Source organism: Salvia miltiorrhiza, chromosome 2 (assembly GCF_028751815.1).
Source record: "Salvia miltiorrhiza cultivar Shanhuang (shh) chromosome 2, IMPLAD_Smil_shh, whole genome shotgun sequence".
Lineage (NCBI taxonomy): Eukaryota > Viridiplantae > Streptophyta > Magnoliopsida > Lamiales > Lamiaceae > Salvia > Salvia miltiorrhiza.
Window position 1 is genome coordinate 11,350,148 of NC_080388.1, and position 21,067 is coordinate 11,371,214.

General features: G+C 40.3%; 1 protein-coding gene across 1 annotated transcript; it reads right to left on the reverse strand.

Annotated features, from left to right (window-relative positions):
* Nucleotides 1–1,474: 1,474 nt before the first annotated feature.
* On the reverse strand, nucleotides 1,475–2,446 carry LOC131011188 (uncharacterized). The gene is made up of 3 exons (XM_057938985.1): nucleotides 2,148–2,446; nucleotides 1,935–2,042; nucleotides 1,475–1,846 (listed from the first exon to the last, which is right to left on the reverse strand). Exons 1-3 carry the CDS (start codon nucleotides 2,250–2,252, stop codon nucleotides 1,484–1,486), a joined length of 576 nt encoding a protein of 191 aa, XP_057794968.1. The 5' UTR covers nucleotides 2,253–2,446; the 3' UTR covers nucleotides 1,475–1,483.
* Nucleotides 2,447–21,067: the final 18,621 nt, after the last annotated feature.

The following is a 21,067-nucleotide window of genomic DNA, read 5'->3' on the forward strand; positions in this document are numbered from 1 at the left end:
TCTCGGCGCCGTAGCATGTCTATGACTGGTCGGTCGACAAGGCCGGAAATAGTTGAGTCCAGGAGGCATGTGTCACCCTAGTGCGGAGTTGGGGACCTCGGGAGAGAAGGTTGATGAGGGTCATACTTGGTGAGTAACGGGTATGACTACTATTTAAGGAGGAGTGAAGCACTGCCTTGTGACCGGGGATTGTGTGACCTTCGGACCAAGTGACCACAATGAGATCAACCATCCTATATGTGAAGTGTAACCCCTTGAAACGCCCCGATGTCTTCGGGCCACGCCTTGGGTTTGCACGAATCATAAACAGATCATCAGTGTGCCTATGACCGAAACGAATGTTAACAACAGTTATGACCTAACCGAATAACCTCACCCCTTTGTTATTATTGATCTTGTTTATTTCTTGTGCAGCGTATACAGATTGAGAATTGTGACACCTCAGTTTGTCGTAGGAGAACAAAGTGGTTCCTCACTCCCTGTGGGATTCGACCCTACACTTACCACTAAGACTGAGTTCTTGTTGTGAGCAGTAGGAGCGTGTATTGTCTGTACTGGGCATACACAGGTATTTTGTCCGCACCGCACGACGGGTGTGTGCCAGCCGCCGGTGATCACCACCACCACACCGATGGTCGTCGATGTTGGGAGATTACCGGCGGGCTCGTGTATGCCGCCGGTAATTAAATAATTATTTTAATTATATAATTATTTATTTTATTTATTTATTTATTTATCTATTTATTTATCTCCACTAATATTTTCGTATTTATACAATATTTCATACCTTAGGCGAACTTCTCAGTGGGTCACCCATCTTAGTTGTGCTCTAAGTCAAGCACGCTTAACCTTGAAGTTCCTTTTGAATTGTCCCCAGTAGAGAACACTCGTATAATTGATATATCTATTGCCTATTAAATCATTTAAAGGCTATTTCAATATACAATATATATCATATATTCATAACATTTGAATATGAGGAGATAATATCCAAGTAATGTTGTTAATTACGGACCAGTCTCGTGCCGCTCGTATTTTTATGGCAAATAAATATTTATTTTTTAATTTTTTTTAATTTTTTTTAATTTTTTTTTAATTTTTTTTATCAATATAGTTTATTAATCATAAGTATTTTAATTTGATAGTTTTAATGTATTTTTGAATTCATTTCCATATATGTCCTTATTTTTATGTCGAAACAATATATCTATTTATTAATCAATATGTTATTAAGTTTTTTTTTATCAATCTACGTTATAGAGTATAAGTATTTTCATTTTGTAATTATAATGTATTTTGAATTCATTTGCATACCTTGAATTCACTCACAATAAATAGGACGATTTGAAAACATAAAACAATTAAATTGTTCAACAAAACACAAATGTTAAACAAAGTTCAAGTGTAATTGTGTTTGTTCAGAAACATAACATAAAGCAAAAAAAAAAAAGTTCAACATGATATAGATACATAGAAGTGATGCTCAAGGTAGCTGACCCGACTGCCTCAGTATCTCCTCGAAGTATGTCATCCGCTCCTCAAGGGCCTCACGTGCTGCTCGTTCGGCCTCACGTGCGGCTCGTTCGGCCTCACGTGCTGCTTCTTGGGCCGCCCTATCCTCCTCAGCCCTTTGGAGACGCTCCTCCAGTGTGGAGATCCGAGTCTCATACATCCGCTGAGACATCTGGGAAGAGCCTGTACTGTTAGTAGACCCCCTACTAAACTGGCTCACACCGGCACTTCCAGTGCCGTACAGTCGTGACCTACTGGGACGTACGAGCTCCAAGTAGACCTCATCGAGTCGGTCCTCTCGTCCTGTCTCAACAGCAACGCGACGAATCTCCGCCTAATTCATACATAACAATACACAATTATTATAAAATAAATACATTTTACTATGTATTACTAAGATTTGTTCAAACTTAAACATTTACATCAAGGTTGACATCCTTTTCTGACACAAAAGTTCCATCTGCGTACATGTGTAGGCGGAGGAAAGTGCTGTAGTTAGATGCAGTTGGGGGGACTTCACCATCCACGAGCTGTTCATGCATTTATATAAGATAAATAAGGTAATATATATATATATATATATATATATTAATATTTAAATTTATTAGATAAATACTTAATCGATAATTACTAACCAGACTCTGCTGCAGAATACGACTCGACTGAGACCCTCCAACGTGCCGACTGATCCCTGTACCAACTCCATCGGGCTTAGAGTATCGGTTCTCACGTGCGCGCATAGAAACGACCTTAACCTCATCTTGATCCCATTATGCCTTGAGTCCCGTCCAAAAGGTGTCGGACATGCCCAGCGGTGTCTCCATCATCTCCCCTGCCTCGGTCTTCTCTTTGAGATGTCTCTTATACTCGCTCATGTTGTCACTGTACCTTTTGCGGGCCTTGTCTAACCACATTTTTTTCACATCAGCCTCATCTTCAGGGTTCCAAGCAAACTCTTTCTGTTGAATATATTGGTTAAATTAATATAACATTTTAACAATATATAATGATAAATTTATATATAGTAGAAATTCATTTACCTTGAATTCCTCAAAATACAACGACTGCACCGTTGGCGGAGTTAACTTCCACGTGTACCCGCCTGGGTTCGGAATCCTCTTAAACGAGTTCGTGCAGCAGGTGGAGATCCCCGAGGGCTCGATCAACTTACTGTACCAATATATCAAAATAATTTAAAGAATTACTTGATATAGACAAATAATGATTTAAATAAAAATACTTACCCAACAGTATTCCTCTGAAAGAGGATCCTCCCGTCGCGCCTCTCACAATCGGCCCTAATCTGCGCCACTGATTTGCCTTTGGGCCTTCTAGACCCAGATGCAGCAGCGGTCTGTGGAGGGGAACCAGACTCTGGAGTCGCAGAAATGTACGGCCCAGAGCCTGAGGAGGACTGTCGCTCCTGCTCAGGCCCAGAAGGGCGAATCACCTGTTACACACAATAATTTAGGTTTGCAAGCCCATTTTTAGTCAAGTAAATGTATATTGAATATAAATTTGTCACATCTTACATAATGGCCAAACCACACCATAAAATTGTTGTCGAAAGCACTCTCTAACTCCGCTTCGGTTAGTGAAGGATTTACATAGCGCATTTCGTCCTCGAAGATCCTAAGATATAACGAAAAAAGTTATAAGTTACCACTTATGTACGTCGAGAATTTATATACATAAATTGAGTCAAGAATACTCACTTGATATATGTGTTTGCAACCTCCGCACAATTGCTCAAAACATACATATGCGCAGCCATGTATTCTTTAGGATCCATGTATCTCTTTGTCATTCGCCCAATCGGACGTCCAACTGGTTTAAAGATTAAGAGTTGATTAGGATCATCATTTTCTTCAACAGACTCTTCAATATTGCGAGGCAAATTTCTCCACTTTGTAGTCACATGATCCTCAAAGTAATATGAAGAGAAGGTGGACATTTCCTCTAGTATATATGCATTGCTGATGGATCCTTCAACCTTGGCTTTGTTTCTGATATGATTTTTCAATGTCCTCAAATATCGTTCAAAAGGATACATCCACCGATACTGCACTGGACCAGCCAATCGTGCTTCATCTGCCAAATGAACTGGTAGGTGCTCCATTGAATCAAAGAAACTCGGGGGGAAGATACGCTCAAGTTTGCATAGAGTAACTGATATCTTCTCACTGAGTATTCCCATATCATGTATTGAGACATTGCGGGCTGTTAATTCTCTAAAGAAACAACTTAACTCTGTAATTGCCTCCCAAACATTCTTAGGAAGAAGTTCTTTAAAGGCTACAGGTAGCAGTATTTGCATGAACACGTGACAGTCGTGGCTTTTCATGTTATGCATCTTCAGGGCGTTCAAATCAACGCATCTGCTAATATTTGACATGTACCCATCGGGAAACTTAAGACTCTTGATCCATTGAAGTAAGATTTTATTCTCATCCCTTTCAAGCGTATAACATGCTTTTGGATACAGTTGGGATCCCTCCACTTTCTTCAATTCAGGCCGTCGACAGAAGATGTTCAATTCTTCTCTCGACTTTTCGGTATCTTTTGTCTTCCCCTTCACATTGAGGACGGTATTAAACACATTATCAAACACATTTTTTTTCAATGTGCATGACATCCAGATTATGTCGAATCAAAAGGTCCTTCCAATAGGGAAGATCCCAAAATATGTTTTTCTTCTTCCACCCAACATGTTCATATTTTGCGAGTTGAGCGTTCCTGTTATCGAAGTCTTCGGTAACCTTCACGAAGCCCAACCCCTCAATTTGATTCAAGATTTCTATTCCGGATCTGTGTTCTGGTGGACCCACATTGCATGTCTTATTCTTCAAGAATGAAGTCTTATTTCTCCTAAACACATGGTCACGAGGTAAGAACTTCCGATGATTGTCAAACCACGATTGTTTACCACTCTTCGTTAGTGTAAATGCGTATGTATTCTCCATACAGTATGGACATGCCAATTTCCCAGCTGTACCCCACCCAGACAACATAGCGTAGGCTGGAAAATCACTAATGGTCCATATCAAAGCTGCCCGCATCTGAAAATTTTGCTGCAACGATATGTCATAAGTGTTCACACCAACCTCCCACAAATATTTCAACTCTTGTATCAGTGGCTGTAAGAAAACGTCCAACTTCATCTTTGGGTTAGATGGCCCAGGCACTAGGACAGTGAGGAACATGAATTGTTCTTTCATGCACAACCACAGAGGCAAGTTATACGGTGTGACAATAACCGGCCAAGAAGAATATTGACGCCCTGATTGTGCAAATGGGGCAAAACCATATGTAGAGAGGCCTAATCTCACATTTCTTATCTCCTCGGCGAATCCAGGATATACTGAATTCAAGTGTTTCCATGCCGGAGAGTCTGCTGGGTGGCGCATGATCCCATCTTCTATTGAAGTCGCATGCCATCGCATATTTTCGGCTGTTGCCGCAGATGCAAACAACCTTTGCAGTCGGGGCGTCAAAGGAAAGTAGTGCATCTGTTTGGCGGCCACACATTTCTTTCGGCGGCTTCCAGATGCACGCAAGTTCTACTTATATCGTGATGCACCACAAAAATTATAACTCTCTAGCTCACTGTCGTCCCCCCAATACAACATGCAGTTATTAACGCAACAATCAATCTTCTCTACTGGCAAACCCAACCCGCGCAGATTTCTCTTCGTACTGTAAAAGCTGTTAGGGCAGTTGTTATCCTTCGGTAAAGCCTTTTGAACCATCTCAGATATCTGATTAAAACATCTCTCTGACATGTGATTTTCAACCTTTATGCTCATCATCTGTGTCATCCAGGATAACTGTGAGTAAGTGTCACAGTCTGGGTATAGAGGACTATCAGCTGCGTTCAACATGTCATAAATTTGTTGAGCGCCAGGATTAGGCGGCTCCTCAAGATTTGGAGGATCTTGATAATTACTAGGTCCAGCATGATCATGCACCATCCTTTGGTAATTATTGTATGACCCATCATCCTCATCCATTATAGTACGTTCTGCTGGCATATACACTGGTGCTTCCCCTTGATAACACCAGTTCGTGTAATTGTGGACAAATCCACGCCTAGTAACATGTTCTCTGACTGTAGGTACAGATGCAAAGACTTTATTCTTACACTTCCTACACGGGCACCTAATGTTACCAATTCCATCTGTATACGCTGTTTGATTTATCGCAAACTCGAGGAAACTCTCAAGTCCCATTTCAAATGCAGCACGATCATTGTATCTCGCGTACTGTCGCAGCCCGACATCTAGCCAGTGATAGCGTAGATCGGGTATCGATACGACTAATAAAATGATAGGGTAAAACAAGTTAAACTAGAAGACTCGTCACGCGGAAGTTACTACTAATTCAAGTTAAAGCAAATAAAATATCATCAAACTCAATAGAAACATTATCGGCTTCATTCATTCAAATGTATCAAGGTTCTAGTCAACGAAAATAAAGGGAGTATAGCTAAATATTTACAATGATTCATATTGTTCAGGGTAGCACAGCAAAACATGATCAGACTATATGTATGAAGACATATAGCTGAGAGTGACAATCCTAATTAAGTTCAACGGACATAGTCTTCAATTATTCATACTACCGTATAGTAGTAAAATACGGTACTCAAAAGGTCGTCTATAAACAACAGTCCTCCAGCGATCCCCCAATCTCTCTCCTTGCTCATCCTGCACATTTAGAAATACATGCAGGGCTGAGTATAAAATACTCAGTGGACATAAGCTGAAAATAAACAATCTCGCTCTTAGAGCTATACATTTAACTTGCCATTTATACATCACACATGGGTTTTTCTTTAAAAGAACCTGTGTAAGCAATTGATAAATTATAAGCATCATAAAGTAATGAAAGATAGACTGCAGTCACAAATACTTAGCATGTAGTACCGCTTCTACAACTCATCATCATCATCATGGTACTGAGAAGTAGGCCTCCTTCTCAAGCACCGTAACCGGCCGACCTGACAGTCGGCTCACAGTCATTTCTGACCGGCCAACCCGGTATACAGCTTACAGTTACCTCTGTGTACACAATCCCGCCTTTGGTAGGACCCGAAATCGTTTCATCCGTAGAGGGTAACGTACAGGCTCGTCGTCATCAAAACTCGGCAAGTTAATTAGTTCAAACATCAATTTATCTCAAATCATTTTAAAAACTTATAAACATCATCATAATCATCATTTAGAAAGCCAGTAATAGGGGTATTAGAAAGTAATGCCCACCTGGAAATCTTAGCTTTGGTCCTCGTACTTCGGAGAAATCCTACTTATGCCCTTGACTCGTGTCTTCAGATATTATCGTTGGCATAGACGATCATGTAATAAAATAAACGTCAATCAGAGAAATCCTCACTAGGTTTACTACTCTTATCTAAGTACTAGTCTTCCTTTCTCATTGTTTCCTTGTAACTAATCACTCTTTGTAACAAAACACTCTTATAATAATACTTCCTAATTATTCATTGTTTCCATTATCAACCACATACCAAAGTTTTAAGTTTAATCAGTTCATTAAGGAAAGACTTCTAAATACTCAAACCCAGATAACCTCTAGCAATCACATATTAAAGTTATGAGGTTGTATCACATTCTTTAATATATATCCGATAACTCACATAATGCTTAATAATTTTACCATGTGGTTAAATATCTCAAGAGAACCAAATTTGGTTAAGTAAATTAACTTGGATAAAGTGTTATATCTACATATATATACCCCTTCAGCATTTTTATGAATTACTAAGGTGTATAGTTATCGCCATTAACACATGCAATTCACTAAATCAAAGGTAGGTGTACTTGTGAAAGACCATACTTGACTTCATATACTCTGTCCCAACTTCAAGCAATAACCTGCTTTACCTCGGAACTCTCCTGGGTTTGGGACTCATATCATTTGAAACCTCTTAAAGTCTAGTTTCATTTAAAAAAAGTAGGTTTTAAAATTCTATGTGGTTTAGGAGGTATGACCATTTTCCTACAGTCTACCATATTCGACAGTTTTGTGCAACTGGAAGTTTTGATTTTAGAAAAATAGTAGATCTTGTCAAAATGACTTGAACTTTTATGGGTAGCTAGATAACATGTTCATATAAAAATTTGGAAACCATAAACTCACGAAAAGCTACTGGAAAAGTGACTCCAGTATCTGTTTCTTCCACACTTTCGGTAGAAAGTTGCAGTTGGAGACTCATAATTTAAAAGGTTATCAGACGATGTTCAAATAACCTCAAATTTTACATGAACGTTCCTATCACTTATATATACTTACCATAAAATTTTCAAGATTTTTGGGTATCAAAAACCCCGTCGAAAACAATCAAGTCAGTAGCTTAAAAGCTAGCCAATTATCTCATCAACTAGTCCATCCTAAACAAATAGCCAAGCATACTCTACTTTCTTGTCAAACCAATTCATCATAATCGTTATCAATCATTTCTAATCATCATTTTAATCCATCAACTATTATAACTACAATCTCATAGGCTCATTTTCATACTCAAATTCTCACTTTCTTCATGAACTTCAACTTTCCAACATCACACAACCTAACACCTTTAATATTCCATATCTCAAAATCAATTCATGCTTTTCATTCATAGACCAATAATTAACATCTTATTAGCATGCATATACTCTCCATCTTAAAGTTAGAAGACGACTAAATTTTAGAAGACTTCCAACCCTAGTAATCTTCGAAAATAACCAACTTGAATTAGGAGTTGTTTTTATGCTTTGATCCTCCATTTACATCCTCATAAAGCTTAGATATAAGTAGATTCATGTGTTTAGAAGCTTACTCTTATGATCTGTATAGAGAACAGTATAATTCCACCTTCTTGATTCCTAGCTTGAACCTTCAACCTAGCTTTCGTTCTATGGATCTAAGAGTGTTTTCAGCTTGATTTAATCGGTGGTTATGGGATACAAGTAGCTTGTGAAGCTTTTTACTAGCTCATCTATGGTGTTGGGTAAAGTCAGTCGAGAGAGAAGAGAGAGAAAAAGAGATAGGAAAGGGACGTCTGTTATGAGGGATGAAAGAGAAAGGTGTTATTTATTTAACCCCATTTACTTAGCCATCAAGTATTGGATAAATAGCACATGCTTAATTATCCACTTGCATAAAATATCTTATCCGATAACTATGTTTATCCACTTGCTTTGACTTCTCTCTCTCTAAAGTCAGTTCCGCACCAGAGCAGAGGAGTGAATTCTCCGGTCAGAGCAAAGAAATCGTGATTTCTCTGGCAGATCAGAGGAATCGTTATTTCTCTGGCAGAGCAGAGGAATCGTGATTTCTCTGTCAAAGTAAAGACCCCTCAAAACATAATTCACTTGGCAGAGCAAAGAAGAGAAACTCGCCAGAGCAGAGGAATTCTCGCCAGTACAGCGGAATGCTTCTCCAGTACAGTGGAATGAACGCCAGTACAGCGGAATGGTTCGCCAGTACAGCGGAATGAACGCCAGTACAGCGGAATGGTTCGCCAGTACAGCGGAATGGTTCGCCAGTACAGCGGAATAAACGCCAGTGCAGCGGAACGCTGATCTCTCTGTCGCGTCAGAGAAACGGTGATTTCTCTGGCACGTCAGAGGAACGGTGATTTCTCTGGCACGTCAGAGAAACGACTTCGCCTCTGGCATAGCAGAGGAATGACTTCGCCTCTGGCATAGCAGAGGAATGACTTCGCCTCTGGCAGGGCAGAGCTCGCATCCAGAGTAGAGCTCACAAGCCAGAGCAGAGCAGAGCTTTCAGCTCTGTCGTCAGCGCAGAGCAGAACCCAACTTCAGCTCTGCTTCCAGAGCAGAGCTCGGCTACGCCAGAGCTCGGCTACAAACTATCGAAAAAGAAGACATTTTTAACTTCATCAACGTTCAACCATCATCTCTATACATCCTTATTTCCTCAAAGTATTTCATTCTCTAGTCCCATCATCGAAAATATAATAGCTCAAACTATTGGAATATCTCATCTCATCAATAACTTATTTATATATCTCAGTGCTCTTAAAATTCAAAATATTTTTAATGAAGGAAAAAAATGCGGGGTGTTACATCCTACCCCCCTTAAAAAAAATCGTCCCGAAATTTACGTTATTTACCTTCGGGAAAAAGCTAGGGGTACCTCTCCTTCATCTTCTGCTCAAGTTCCCAAGTTGCTTCTTCTTGGCCATGGTGTCTCCATTGGATTTTTACCAAAGCAATTGATTTGCTTCGCAACTGCTGTATCTTCCTATCCAGAATAACTTCTGGCCTCTCCTCATAGCTCAAGTCTGGTTCCAAAGATACTTCTTCTTGGTGAATGACGTGTTTTGGATCAAACACGTTCTTCCTCAGTTGAGATACATGAAAAACGTCGTGGACGTTTGCGAAATGTGGTGGCAACGCAAGTTTGTAAGCAACGAGGCCTACTTTTTCTAGTATATCATACGGTCCTATGTATCTCGGTTTGAGCTTTCCTTTCACTCTGAATCGATGCACTCCTCGAGACGGGGAAACTTTCAGAAAAACTTTATTTCCCACATCGAAATGAATCTCTGTTCTTCTGGTATCTGCGTAGGACTTTTGACGATCTTGGGCCTCCTTGATTCTCTGGCGAATCTGTCGTACAGTAGAAATCATTTCTTCTACTGCTTCAGGTCCAAGTATCTTTCTTTCTCCTACTTCGTCCCAATAGAGCGGAGATCTACACTTCTTCCCATACAAAGCTTCATATGGAGCCATGTTTATAGTTGACTGGAAACTATTATTATAAGCAAATTCAATTAAGGGTAAAACTTGTTCCCATTGGGTTCCTTTGTCTAGCACAATAGTTCGGATCATATCTTCCAGAACTTGTATAGTCTTTCAGATTGTCCGTCTGTCTGAGGATGAAAAGCTGTACTAAAGTTCAATTTAGTACCCAACTCCTTCTGCATGCTCATCCAAAACTGTGAGGTAAAATTTGGAATCTCTGTCGGATGTGATCGTCATCGGTACTCCATGCAGTCGTACTATCTCTCGAACATAGATCTGAGCTAGCTTGTCAGATCCATAAGTAATCGAAATGGGTATAAAATGGGCACTCTTCGTCAATCTATCAACAACTACCCAAATGGCTGTGTTTCCTCTTTTTGACTTCGGCAATCCAGTGACAAAGTCCATAGCTACGTGATCCCACTTCCATTCGGGAATCTCTAACGGGTGTAGTTTGCCATAGGGTCTTTGGTGTAGTGCTTTTACTTGTTGACATGCCAAACATCTTTCTACGAAAGCTGCTATTTCTCTCTTCATTCCTTCCCACCAAAACCTAGTTTTCAGATCTTGGTACATCTTCGTGCTTCCTGGGTGTGTGGTGTAGGGAGTGTCATGAGCTTCGCTCAAAATTTCATTCTTCAACTCATCTTTATCAGGCACACACAATCTTCTTTCGTATAAGATGGCATTGTCTGCCGCCACGTGATAACTTTCCATTTTCTCAGTTCAAATCTTCACACGCAATTTCTCCATTTTCTCATCTTCTCGTTGCACCGCGATAATCCTTGATCGCAAATCCGGTGCAATACTCAATGTGGCCAATACGATCTCTGTCGTTTGTGGTGGTAAAATAACTTCTATTTTCATCCTCTCAAATTCTTTGATCAAGTCCTTTTCTTGGGTAAGGAGAAATCCCAATTCTACTTGATTACTTCTACTCAAAGCGTCAACTACAACATTAGCCTTTCCAGGGTGATAATTGATTCCGCAATCATAATCTTTTACTAACTCGAGCCAGCTTCTCTATCGCATATTGAGATCCTTTTGCTCGAAGAAATATTTGAGACTCTTGTGATCGGTGTATATTTCACACCGTACTCCATAAAGATGGTGTCTCCATATCTTCAATGCGTGTACCACTGCTGTTAATTCTAAGTCATGCGTCGGGTAATTCATCTCGTGTGGTCTAAGTTGTCGTGATGCATAAGCTATCACTTTTCCGTCTTGCATAAGTACACATCCTAGACCATTCTTTGACGCATCCGTGTAGACAGCGTACTCTTTATCTGCCCTTGGAACAGCTAGCACTGGGGCAGTGGTGAGTCTCTTCTTTAATTCCTGGAAACTTCGCTCACACGCGTCAGTCCACTCATACTTGACATCCTTCTTTAGCAGGTGCGTTATTGGCTTAGCAATTTTTGAAAAGCCCTCAATGAATCTTCGGTAATAACCTGCTAACCCTAGAAAACTGCGTATTTCATGCTGCGTAGTTGGTGATCTCCATTCTTGTACAGCCTGCACTTTTGTTGGATCTACCTCAATTCCTCTTGCAGAAACGATATGGCCCAGAAAATTGACTTCCTTAAGCCAAAACTCGCATTTACTAAACTTGGCGTAAAGTCTCTCAGCTCGCAATTTTTCTAACACGATCCTTAGATGTTCTACATGTTCCTGTTTACTTCTCGAGTAAATCAAAATATCATCGATGAAGACTACCACGAACTTATCTAAGTATTCGTGGAAAACTCGGTTCATGAGGTCCATGAACACAGCAGGGGCATTCGTTAGTCCAAAAGGCATCACTATAAACTCATAGTGTCCATATCTTATACGAAATGCCATTTTCGGAATATCTTCTGACCGTATCTTCAATTGATGGTATCCCGATCTTAAATCAATCTTCGAAAAAGTATTTGCTCCCTGTAGTTGGTCGAACAGGTCATCTATTCGGGGCAACAGATACTTGTTCTTCAGTGTCACCTTATTCAACTCACGATAATCGATGCATAACCTCAAGCTGCCATCTTTCTTCTTGACAAAAAGAACTGGTGCTCCCCACGGGGAAACACTGGGTCGAATGAAACCCATGTCCAACAATTCTTGCAGTTGCAACTTCAACTCCTGTAACTCTGCCGGTGCCATTCTATAAGGTGCTTTTGATATCGGTGCGGCTCCGTGCTCAAGGTCGATCGTAAACTCGAGTTTTCGATCGGGCTGTAATCCTGGCAAAGTTGCAGGAAAAACATCTTGGTACTCCCGCACGACTGACACGTCGTCGATGTTTGCCTTGGATTCCTCGTTTTGATTTAAGTATACAACGTAAGCAGTTGTATCATTGCTCTCCAAAAGCTTTTTGGCTTGTAGCGCTGAGATGATTGGCGTCTTTTTCCATTTCCTCTCAATGCCAATAAAAGAGGTAGACTCTTGGCCGGGAGGTTGAAATGATATGCGTCTTTCCTTGCATTGTATCATCGCGTGGTTTTCCTCTAACCAATCCATTCCTAATATGATGTCCAAATGCCACATAGGCATTACCCTAAGGTTTCTAGCCTTAAGCTGTTTTGATCCCAACTTAAATTCTAAGTTAGGACACACACGTGAAACCGTAAAAGTTCTGCCTATGGGAGTGGTTACCCTTAGATGTTGTGGAGCAGGTTCTATGTTCAGTTCTAACGTATCCACACGGAATGGAGATAAAAGAATGCGAAGCTCCAGTATCAAACAATATTACTATGGGTACTCCTTTTAACTCACCCATACCTACTAAATTTCCTTGATTCCCATCCTTTGCTTTCTGATCAATGGCAAACACTCTCTGGTGATGCTGTTGATTTGCCTGCGGGGCTGGGGGTTGCCTTCTTGACTGACGTGGTCGATAAGCTTGTTGTCGCTGTGGTGGAGGTAGTGGTAGAATTCCTTCCATTGCTTTGAGTTGCGGCCGAAACTGACTCGGTCGTCCTCCGCTTCCACTTTGCTGACGATTTGGACACTGGTTCGAGTAGTGCCCGACCTTTCCGCAGGTGTAACAGGTATTCTGTCCCATTTTACACTCTCCCAAATGTTGTTTATTGCACTTCGGGCAAGGCGGTAACCCTCGCGGTCCTTGAAAAACTGCTGGTGGGGCAGCTGGGCCAACATAAGGCCGTTTATCTCTGTTCTGAAACTGCGGTGGCGCATTCTGACTCTGCCACGGCTTCTTGGGACCTTGACTTCGGTCATCCCATTTTCTCTTGCCCTTTTGGCCTTGTCCAGCAAAAGGATGATTTCCCGATTGAACATTTGGGTTTAATTGTGGCATCGGGCCTTGACTCGGTCTCTCTGGCTGCATCGCCAGTTCCATGTCTAGCGCTCGGTTTAAAGCCTCAGCGTAGGTTAGCGCACTCTGACTCGCTAAAACGACTCGTATTTCTTGCTTTAATCCAGAACAAAACAGTTCCGACATCTTTTAATCTGTATCTACTCGATATGGAGCATATCGAGCCAAATCGCAAAACTATCGGTCATACTCAGCTACCGTCTTATTCCCTTGCTTCAGATTTATAAACTCCATCTCTTTCTTATTTCGATAGCTTCGGGGTATGTATTTCCCGCAAAGAGCTTCTTTGAATTGCTCCCAAGTAAGAGCTGCTATCTGCTCCTCTTTCATCGTTTTCTGTTTCGCTTCCCACCAGAAATCTGCTGACCCCTTAAGCTGATATGACATACACATAAGACGCTCGGGATCATCACATCACAGAAATCTAAAGATTCGCTCCATACTTCTTATCCATTCTTCAGTTTCAGTAGGATCTATATATGTCAGATACTGAAGATACTGATATACTCACTATACTATGCATCTCTATCTATATACATCTATCTACATATAAGCATCACCATCCCATCATCATATGTAGCTACTCTCACTCAAATCCATCCAGTCCCACCGAAAGCATCTCCGGATACTCTACTTCCTGCATCATCTACTGTCATATCCTCACTGGGCTCAGTCTCCTCATCCTCACCTCCATCCATCAAGCGGTTCCCACTATCATCATCATCCTCTGTCTCATCTTCAACATCAGTGTCTGCCATCGGGTAACAAACAGGTGGCTCTGGAATAGGCTCCCATACATCAACTCCATCAGCAGTGGTCCGACGCCGTAGTGGTCGGGTCTGTCCATGCCCAACTGTCATCTCTGGCATCTCCTCGTCTGGGTCCCCATCATCACTATCAATCGGAATCGGACGAGACGGTCCCTCATGTGCATCTCTGGATGGTGGGTATAGAATAGGATGCATATAAAACTGAAATTCAAATGTGCCAGGCTCAGGTAGAGGAGTAACCTTCGGGTAAGGATCAAAAGGCACATACTCGGTCCAAGGCATTGGAGATAGAATAGGTGGTATAATCTCTGAAGGAGGCAATGATAATGGCGCTGTCGCTGGGGCCGGCTCCCAAGGAGGCAGATCAGCACTGGGAAAGGGTATCAGTGTCAAGTAATGAAATGAATCAAAATCCATATATGGCGATCCAGTCTGCAGAATGACCGACTCCGGAACAGCAGAATCTGGGACAATGGGCTAAAAAACAATGGCCTCATCAGGCACGAATGGCTCCGGAACATATGGAACCTCATCAACTGGGGGTGCAGGTATGATCGGGAAAAGATCTGTCAGAGGAGGGGGTGCATCATACGGTGGTGGTGGGGGATCATCAAAAGCAAGGTAGCGGTGACTAATCATCGCTATAAAACCCCTAAAATCTGCATGCACTAAACGTCCAAACTCAGTCCTAACTATATACTGCGGCACCAGTGAAGCTGCCCAATCCTGCCACTCAGGTGGTAACTGTGGAATCAAACTCGTGATAGCCTCTGCTTCGTCAATCCCATATGCGGTAGTCTCCAGCCATCGGTTGTGGTAGTGAGCTAAAAATTCTCTGAGTGTATCCCCTTCTTGGGGCCTATAATTCCTGAACCATCGGCGCATCATCTCTCTTAAACGTCGCTGCATCCTGAAATAAAATTCTAACTTCTATCATATCAAGGATAAAGAACTTACTCGATACATCTCAAACAACGACATACTCAATCTCGTTTGGTACGGTGGTGCATTGGCTATTCTAGCCTCAATATTTATCCATTTATTCCATAACCACTGGCTCACATCATATTCCATCACCTCAAGCAGTTCCATCCATCAAAACATTACATATCTCGTTAGTACATCACAATCAACATTCAACATAAAACCAGTACAAAATAATAACTCTTACCTCGATAAGCCGGAGGAGATGGGGCGCTGAGGTGTTGTTTCAGACTTACTCTCAATCTTACTTTCACTTTAGCCTAAGGATTCAAGGTAGGCTAGACTCAATCTCAAGGTAGGACTTAGTCTCATGAGTAAATGCGATCAAAAGATTTACTCAACTCAAGGGTAGTTGAAATCAAACATTTAACTCAATCGAGGAGTTTTAACTCAATGAAGAGTTTGAACTCAATCAAGAATGAAACTCAGAGCAGACGACATCTAGCCAGTGATAGCGTAGATCAGGTATCGATACGACTAATAAAATGATAGGGTAAAACAAGTGAAACTAGAAGACTCGTCAAGCGGAAGTTACTACTAATTCAAGTTAAAGCAAATAAAATATCATCAAACTCAATAGAAACATTATCGGCTTCATTCATTCAAATGTATCAAGGTTCTAGTCAACGAAAACAAAGGGAGTATAGCTAAATATTTACAATGATTCATATTGTTCAGGGTAGCACAGCAAAACGTGATCAGACTATATGTATGAAGACATATAGGTGAGAGTGACAATCCTAATTAAGTTCAACGGACATAGTCTTCAATTATTCATACTACCGTATAGTAGTAAAATACGGTACTCAAAAGGTCGTCTATAAACAACAGCCCTCCAGCGATCCCCCAATCTCTCTCCTTGCTCATCCTGCACATTTAGAAATACATGCAGGGCTGAGTATAAAATACTCAGTGGACATAAGCCGAAAATAAACAATCTCGCTCTTAGAGCTATACATTTAACTTGCCATTTATACATCACACAGGGGTTTTTCTTTAAAATAACCTGTGTAAGCAATTGATAAATTATAAGCATCATAAAGTAATGAAAGATAGACTGCAGTTACAAATACTTAGCATGTAGTACCGCCTCTACAACTCATCATCATCATCATGGTACTGAGAAGTAGGCCTCCTTCTCAAGCACCGTAACCGGCCGACCGGACAGTCGGCTCACAGTCATTTCTGACCGGCCAACCCGGTATACAGCTCACAGTTACCTCTGTGTACACAATCCCGCCTTTGGCAGGACCCGAAATCATTTCATCCGTAGAGGGTAACGTACAGGCTCGTCGTCATCAAAACTCGGCAAGTTAATTAGTTGAAACATCAATTTATCTCAAATCATTTTAAAAACTTATAAAAATCATCATAATCATCATTTAGAAAGCCAGTAATAGGGGTATTAGAAAGTAATGCCCACCTGAAAATCTTAGCTTTCGTCCTCGTACTTCGGAGAAACCCTACTTATGCCCTTGACTCGTGTCTTCAGATATTATCATTGGCATAGACGATCATGTAATAAAATAAACGTCAATCAGAGAAATCCTCACTAGGTTTACTATTCTTATCTAAGAACTAGTCTTCCTTTCTCATTGTTTCCTTGTAACTAATCACTCTTTGTAACAAAACACTCTTATAATAATACTTCCTAATTATTCATTGTTTCCATTATCAACCACATACCAAAGTTTTAAGTTTAATCAGTTCATTAAGGAAAGACTTCTAAATACTCAAACCCAGATAACCTCTAGCAATCACATATTAAAGTTATGAGGTTATATCACATTCTTTAATATATATCTGATAACTCACATAATGCTTAATAATTTTACCATGTGGTTAAATATCTCAAGAGAACCAAATTTGGTTAAGTAAATTAACTTGGAAAAAGTGTTATATCTACATATATATACCCCTTCAGCATTTTTATGAATTACTAAGGTGTATAGTTATCGCCATTAACACATGCAATTTACTAAATCAAAGGTAGGTGTACTTGTGAAAGACCATACTTGACTTCATATACTCTGTCCCAACTTCAAGCAATAACCTGCTTTACCTCGGAACTCTTCTGGGTTTGGGACTCATATCATTTGAAACCTCTTAAAGTCTAGTTTCATTTAAAAAAATTAGGTTGCAAAATTCTATGTGGTTTAGGAGATATGACCATTTTCCTATAGTCTACCATATTCGACAGTTTTGTGCAACTGGAAGTTTTGATTTTAGAAAAATAGTAGATCTTATCAAAATGACTTGAACTTTTATGGGTAGCTAGCTAACATGTTCATATAAAAATTTGGAAACCATAAACTCACGAAAAGCTACTGGAAAAGTGACTCTAGTATCTGTTTCTTCCACACTTTCGGTAGAAAGTTGCAGTTGGAGACTCATAATTTAAAAGGTTATCAGACGATGTTCAAATAACCTCAAATTTTACATGAACGTTCCTAACACTTATATATACTTACCATAAAATTTTCAAGATTTTCGGGTATCAAAAACCCCGTCGAAAACAATCAAGTCAGTAGCTTATAAGCTAGCCAATTATCTCATCAACTAGTCCATCCTAAACAAATAGCCAAGCATACTCTACTTTCTTGTCAAACCAATTCATCATAATCGTTATCAATCATTTCTAATCATCATTTTAATCCATCAACTATTATAACTACAATCTCATAGGCTCATTTTCATACTCAAATTCTCACTTTCTTCATGAACTTCAACTTTCCAACATCACACAACCTAACACCTTTAATATTTCATATCTCAAAATCAATTCATGCTTTTCATTCATAGACCAATAATTAACATCTTATTAGCATGCATATACTCTCCATCTTAAAGTTAGAAGACGATAAAATTTTAGAAGACTTCCAACCCTAGTAATCTTCGAAAATTACCAACTTGAATTAGGAATTGTTTTCATGCTTTGATCCTCCATTTACATGCTCATAAAGCTTAGATATAAGTAGATTCATGTGTTTAGAAGCTTACTCTTATCATCTGTATAGAGAACAGTATAATTCCACCTTCTTGATTCCTAGCTTGAACCTTCAACCTAGCTTTCGTTCTATGGATCTAAGAGTGTTTTCAGCTTGATTTAATCGGTGGTTATGGGATACAAGTAGCTTGTGAAGCTTTTTACTAGCTCATCTATGGTGTTGGGTAAAGTCAGTCGAGAGAGAAGAGAGAGAAAAAGAGATAGGAAAGGGACGTCTGTTATGAGGGATGAAAGAGAAAGGTGTTATTTATTTAACCCCATTTACTTAGCCATCAAGTATTGGATAAATAGCACATGCTTAATTATCCACTTGCATAAAATATCTTATCCGATAACTATGTTTATCCACTTGCTTTGACTTCTCTCTCTCTAAAGTCAGTTCCGCACCAGAGCAGAGGAGTGAATTCTCCGGTCAGAGCAAAGAAATCGTGATTTCTCTGGCAGATCAGAGGAATCGTTATTTCTCTGGCAGAGCAGAGGAATCGTGATTTCTCTGTCAAAGTAAAGACCCCTCAAAACATAATTCACTTGGCAGAGCAAAGAAGAGAAACTCGCCAGAGCAGAGGAATTCTCGCCAGTACAGCAGAATGCTTCTCCAGTACAGTGGATTGAACGCCAGTACAGCGGAATGGTTCGCCAGTACAGCGGAATGAACGCCAGTACAGCGGAATGGTTCGCCAGTACAGCGGAATGGTTCGCCAGTACAGCGGAATGAACGCCAGTGCAGCGGAACGCTGATCTCTCTGTCGCGTCAGAGAAACGGTGATTTCTCTGGCACGTCAGAGGAACGGTGATTTCTCTGGCACGTCAGAGAAACGACTTCGCCTCTGGCATAGCAGAGGAATGACTTCGCCTCTGGCATAGCAGAGGAATGACTTCGCCTCTGGCAGGGCAGAGCTCGCATCCAGAGTAGAGCTCACAAGCCAGAGCAGAGCAGAGCTTTCAACTCTGTCGTCAGCGCAGAGCAGAACCCAACTTCAGCTCTGCTTCCAGAGCAGAGCTCGGCTACGCCAGATCTCGGCTACAAACTATCGAAAAAAAAGACATTTTTAACTTCATCAACGTTCAACCATCATCTCTATACATCCTTATTTCCTCAAAGTATTTCATTCTCTAGTCCCATCATCGAAAATATAATAGCTCAAACTATTGGAATATCTCATCTCATCAATAACTTATTTATATATCTCAGTGCTCTTAAAACTCAAAATATTTATAATGAGGGAAAAAAATGCGGGGTGTTACATCCTACCCCCCTTAAAAAAAAATCGTCCCGAAATTTACGTTATTTACCTTCGGGAAAAAGCTAGGGGTACCTCTCCTTCATCTTCTGCTCAAGTTCCCAAGTTGCTTCTTCTTGGCCATGGTGTCTCCATTGGATCTTTACCAAAGCAATTGATTTGCTTCGCAACTGCTGTATCTTCCTATCCAGAATAACTTCTGGCCTCTCCTCATAGCTCAAGTCTGGTTCCAAAGATACTTCTTCTTGGTGAATGACGTGTTTTGGATCAAACACGTTCTTCCTCAGTTGAGATACATGAAAAACGTCGTGGACGTTTGCGAAATGTGGTGGCAACGCAAGTTTGTAAGCAACGAGGCCTACTTTTTCTAGTATATCATACGGTCCTATGTATCTCGGTTTGAGCTTTCCTTTCACTCCGAATCGATGCACTCCTCGAGACGGGGAAACTTTCAGAAAAACTTTATTTCCCACATCGAAATGAATCTCTGTTCTTCTGGTATCTGCGTAGGACTTTTGACGATCTTGGGCCCCCTTGATTCTCTGACGAATCTGTCGTACAGTAGAAATCATTTCTTCTACTGCTTCAGGTCCAAGTATCTTTCTTTCTCCTACTTCGTCCCAATAGAGCGGAGATCTACACTTCTTCCCATACAAGGCTTCATATGGAGCCATGTTTATAGTTGACTGGAAACTATTATTATAAGCAAATTCAATTAAGGGCAAAACTTGTTCCCATTGGGTTCCTTTGTCTAGCACAATAGTTCGGATCATATCTTCCAGAACTTGTATAGTCCTTTCAGATTGTCCGTCTGTCTGAGGATGAAAAGCTGTACTAAAGTTCAATTTGTTGGATTTGTATATTGAAAGCAAGAACGTTTTATGCTTGTATACAATGTTTCCTAAGTTCACTATCTAATCTCCTATCTGATTGTGTTCATGATTGCATATGTATGTTCTTTATCTCTATATAAGTAGATATATGGTGTGTTGTAGATCACAGAAGACCATATAATTGGAATAGCCTTAAGAGATATAATATGATCACAGCCGAAATAACTCTAGGACAAGTTATTGGTTTAGGCTGCAGTATAGATGGAAGTAGTTTGTCTTGGCTACTTGTCTATACTGGTACGTCATTACGTATTGATAGGACCACAGTTGAGATGAATTCTTCTATCTGACTTAAGTGAAGAATCAAGATCTCGGTGACTTATAAAATCTTAATACTAATAAGTATTCAGATATATATGTTAATTCGTATATCACTTTGACTTACTATGGGTGAAAGTTATATACTAACTCGAGTACTCTGTATCTTGGGTGATAGCAGTTAATATATGATATTTGATTATCTGTATTAGTACCCGTATCCGGTATAGGATAATGACATCCCCTTAAGGAGCTCAATAAGGTTTATTGCGCTAAACCCTGCAGGTTGATTAAGTTCAGGCGCAATAATAAAGT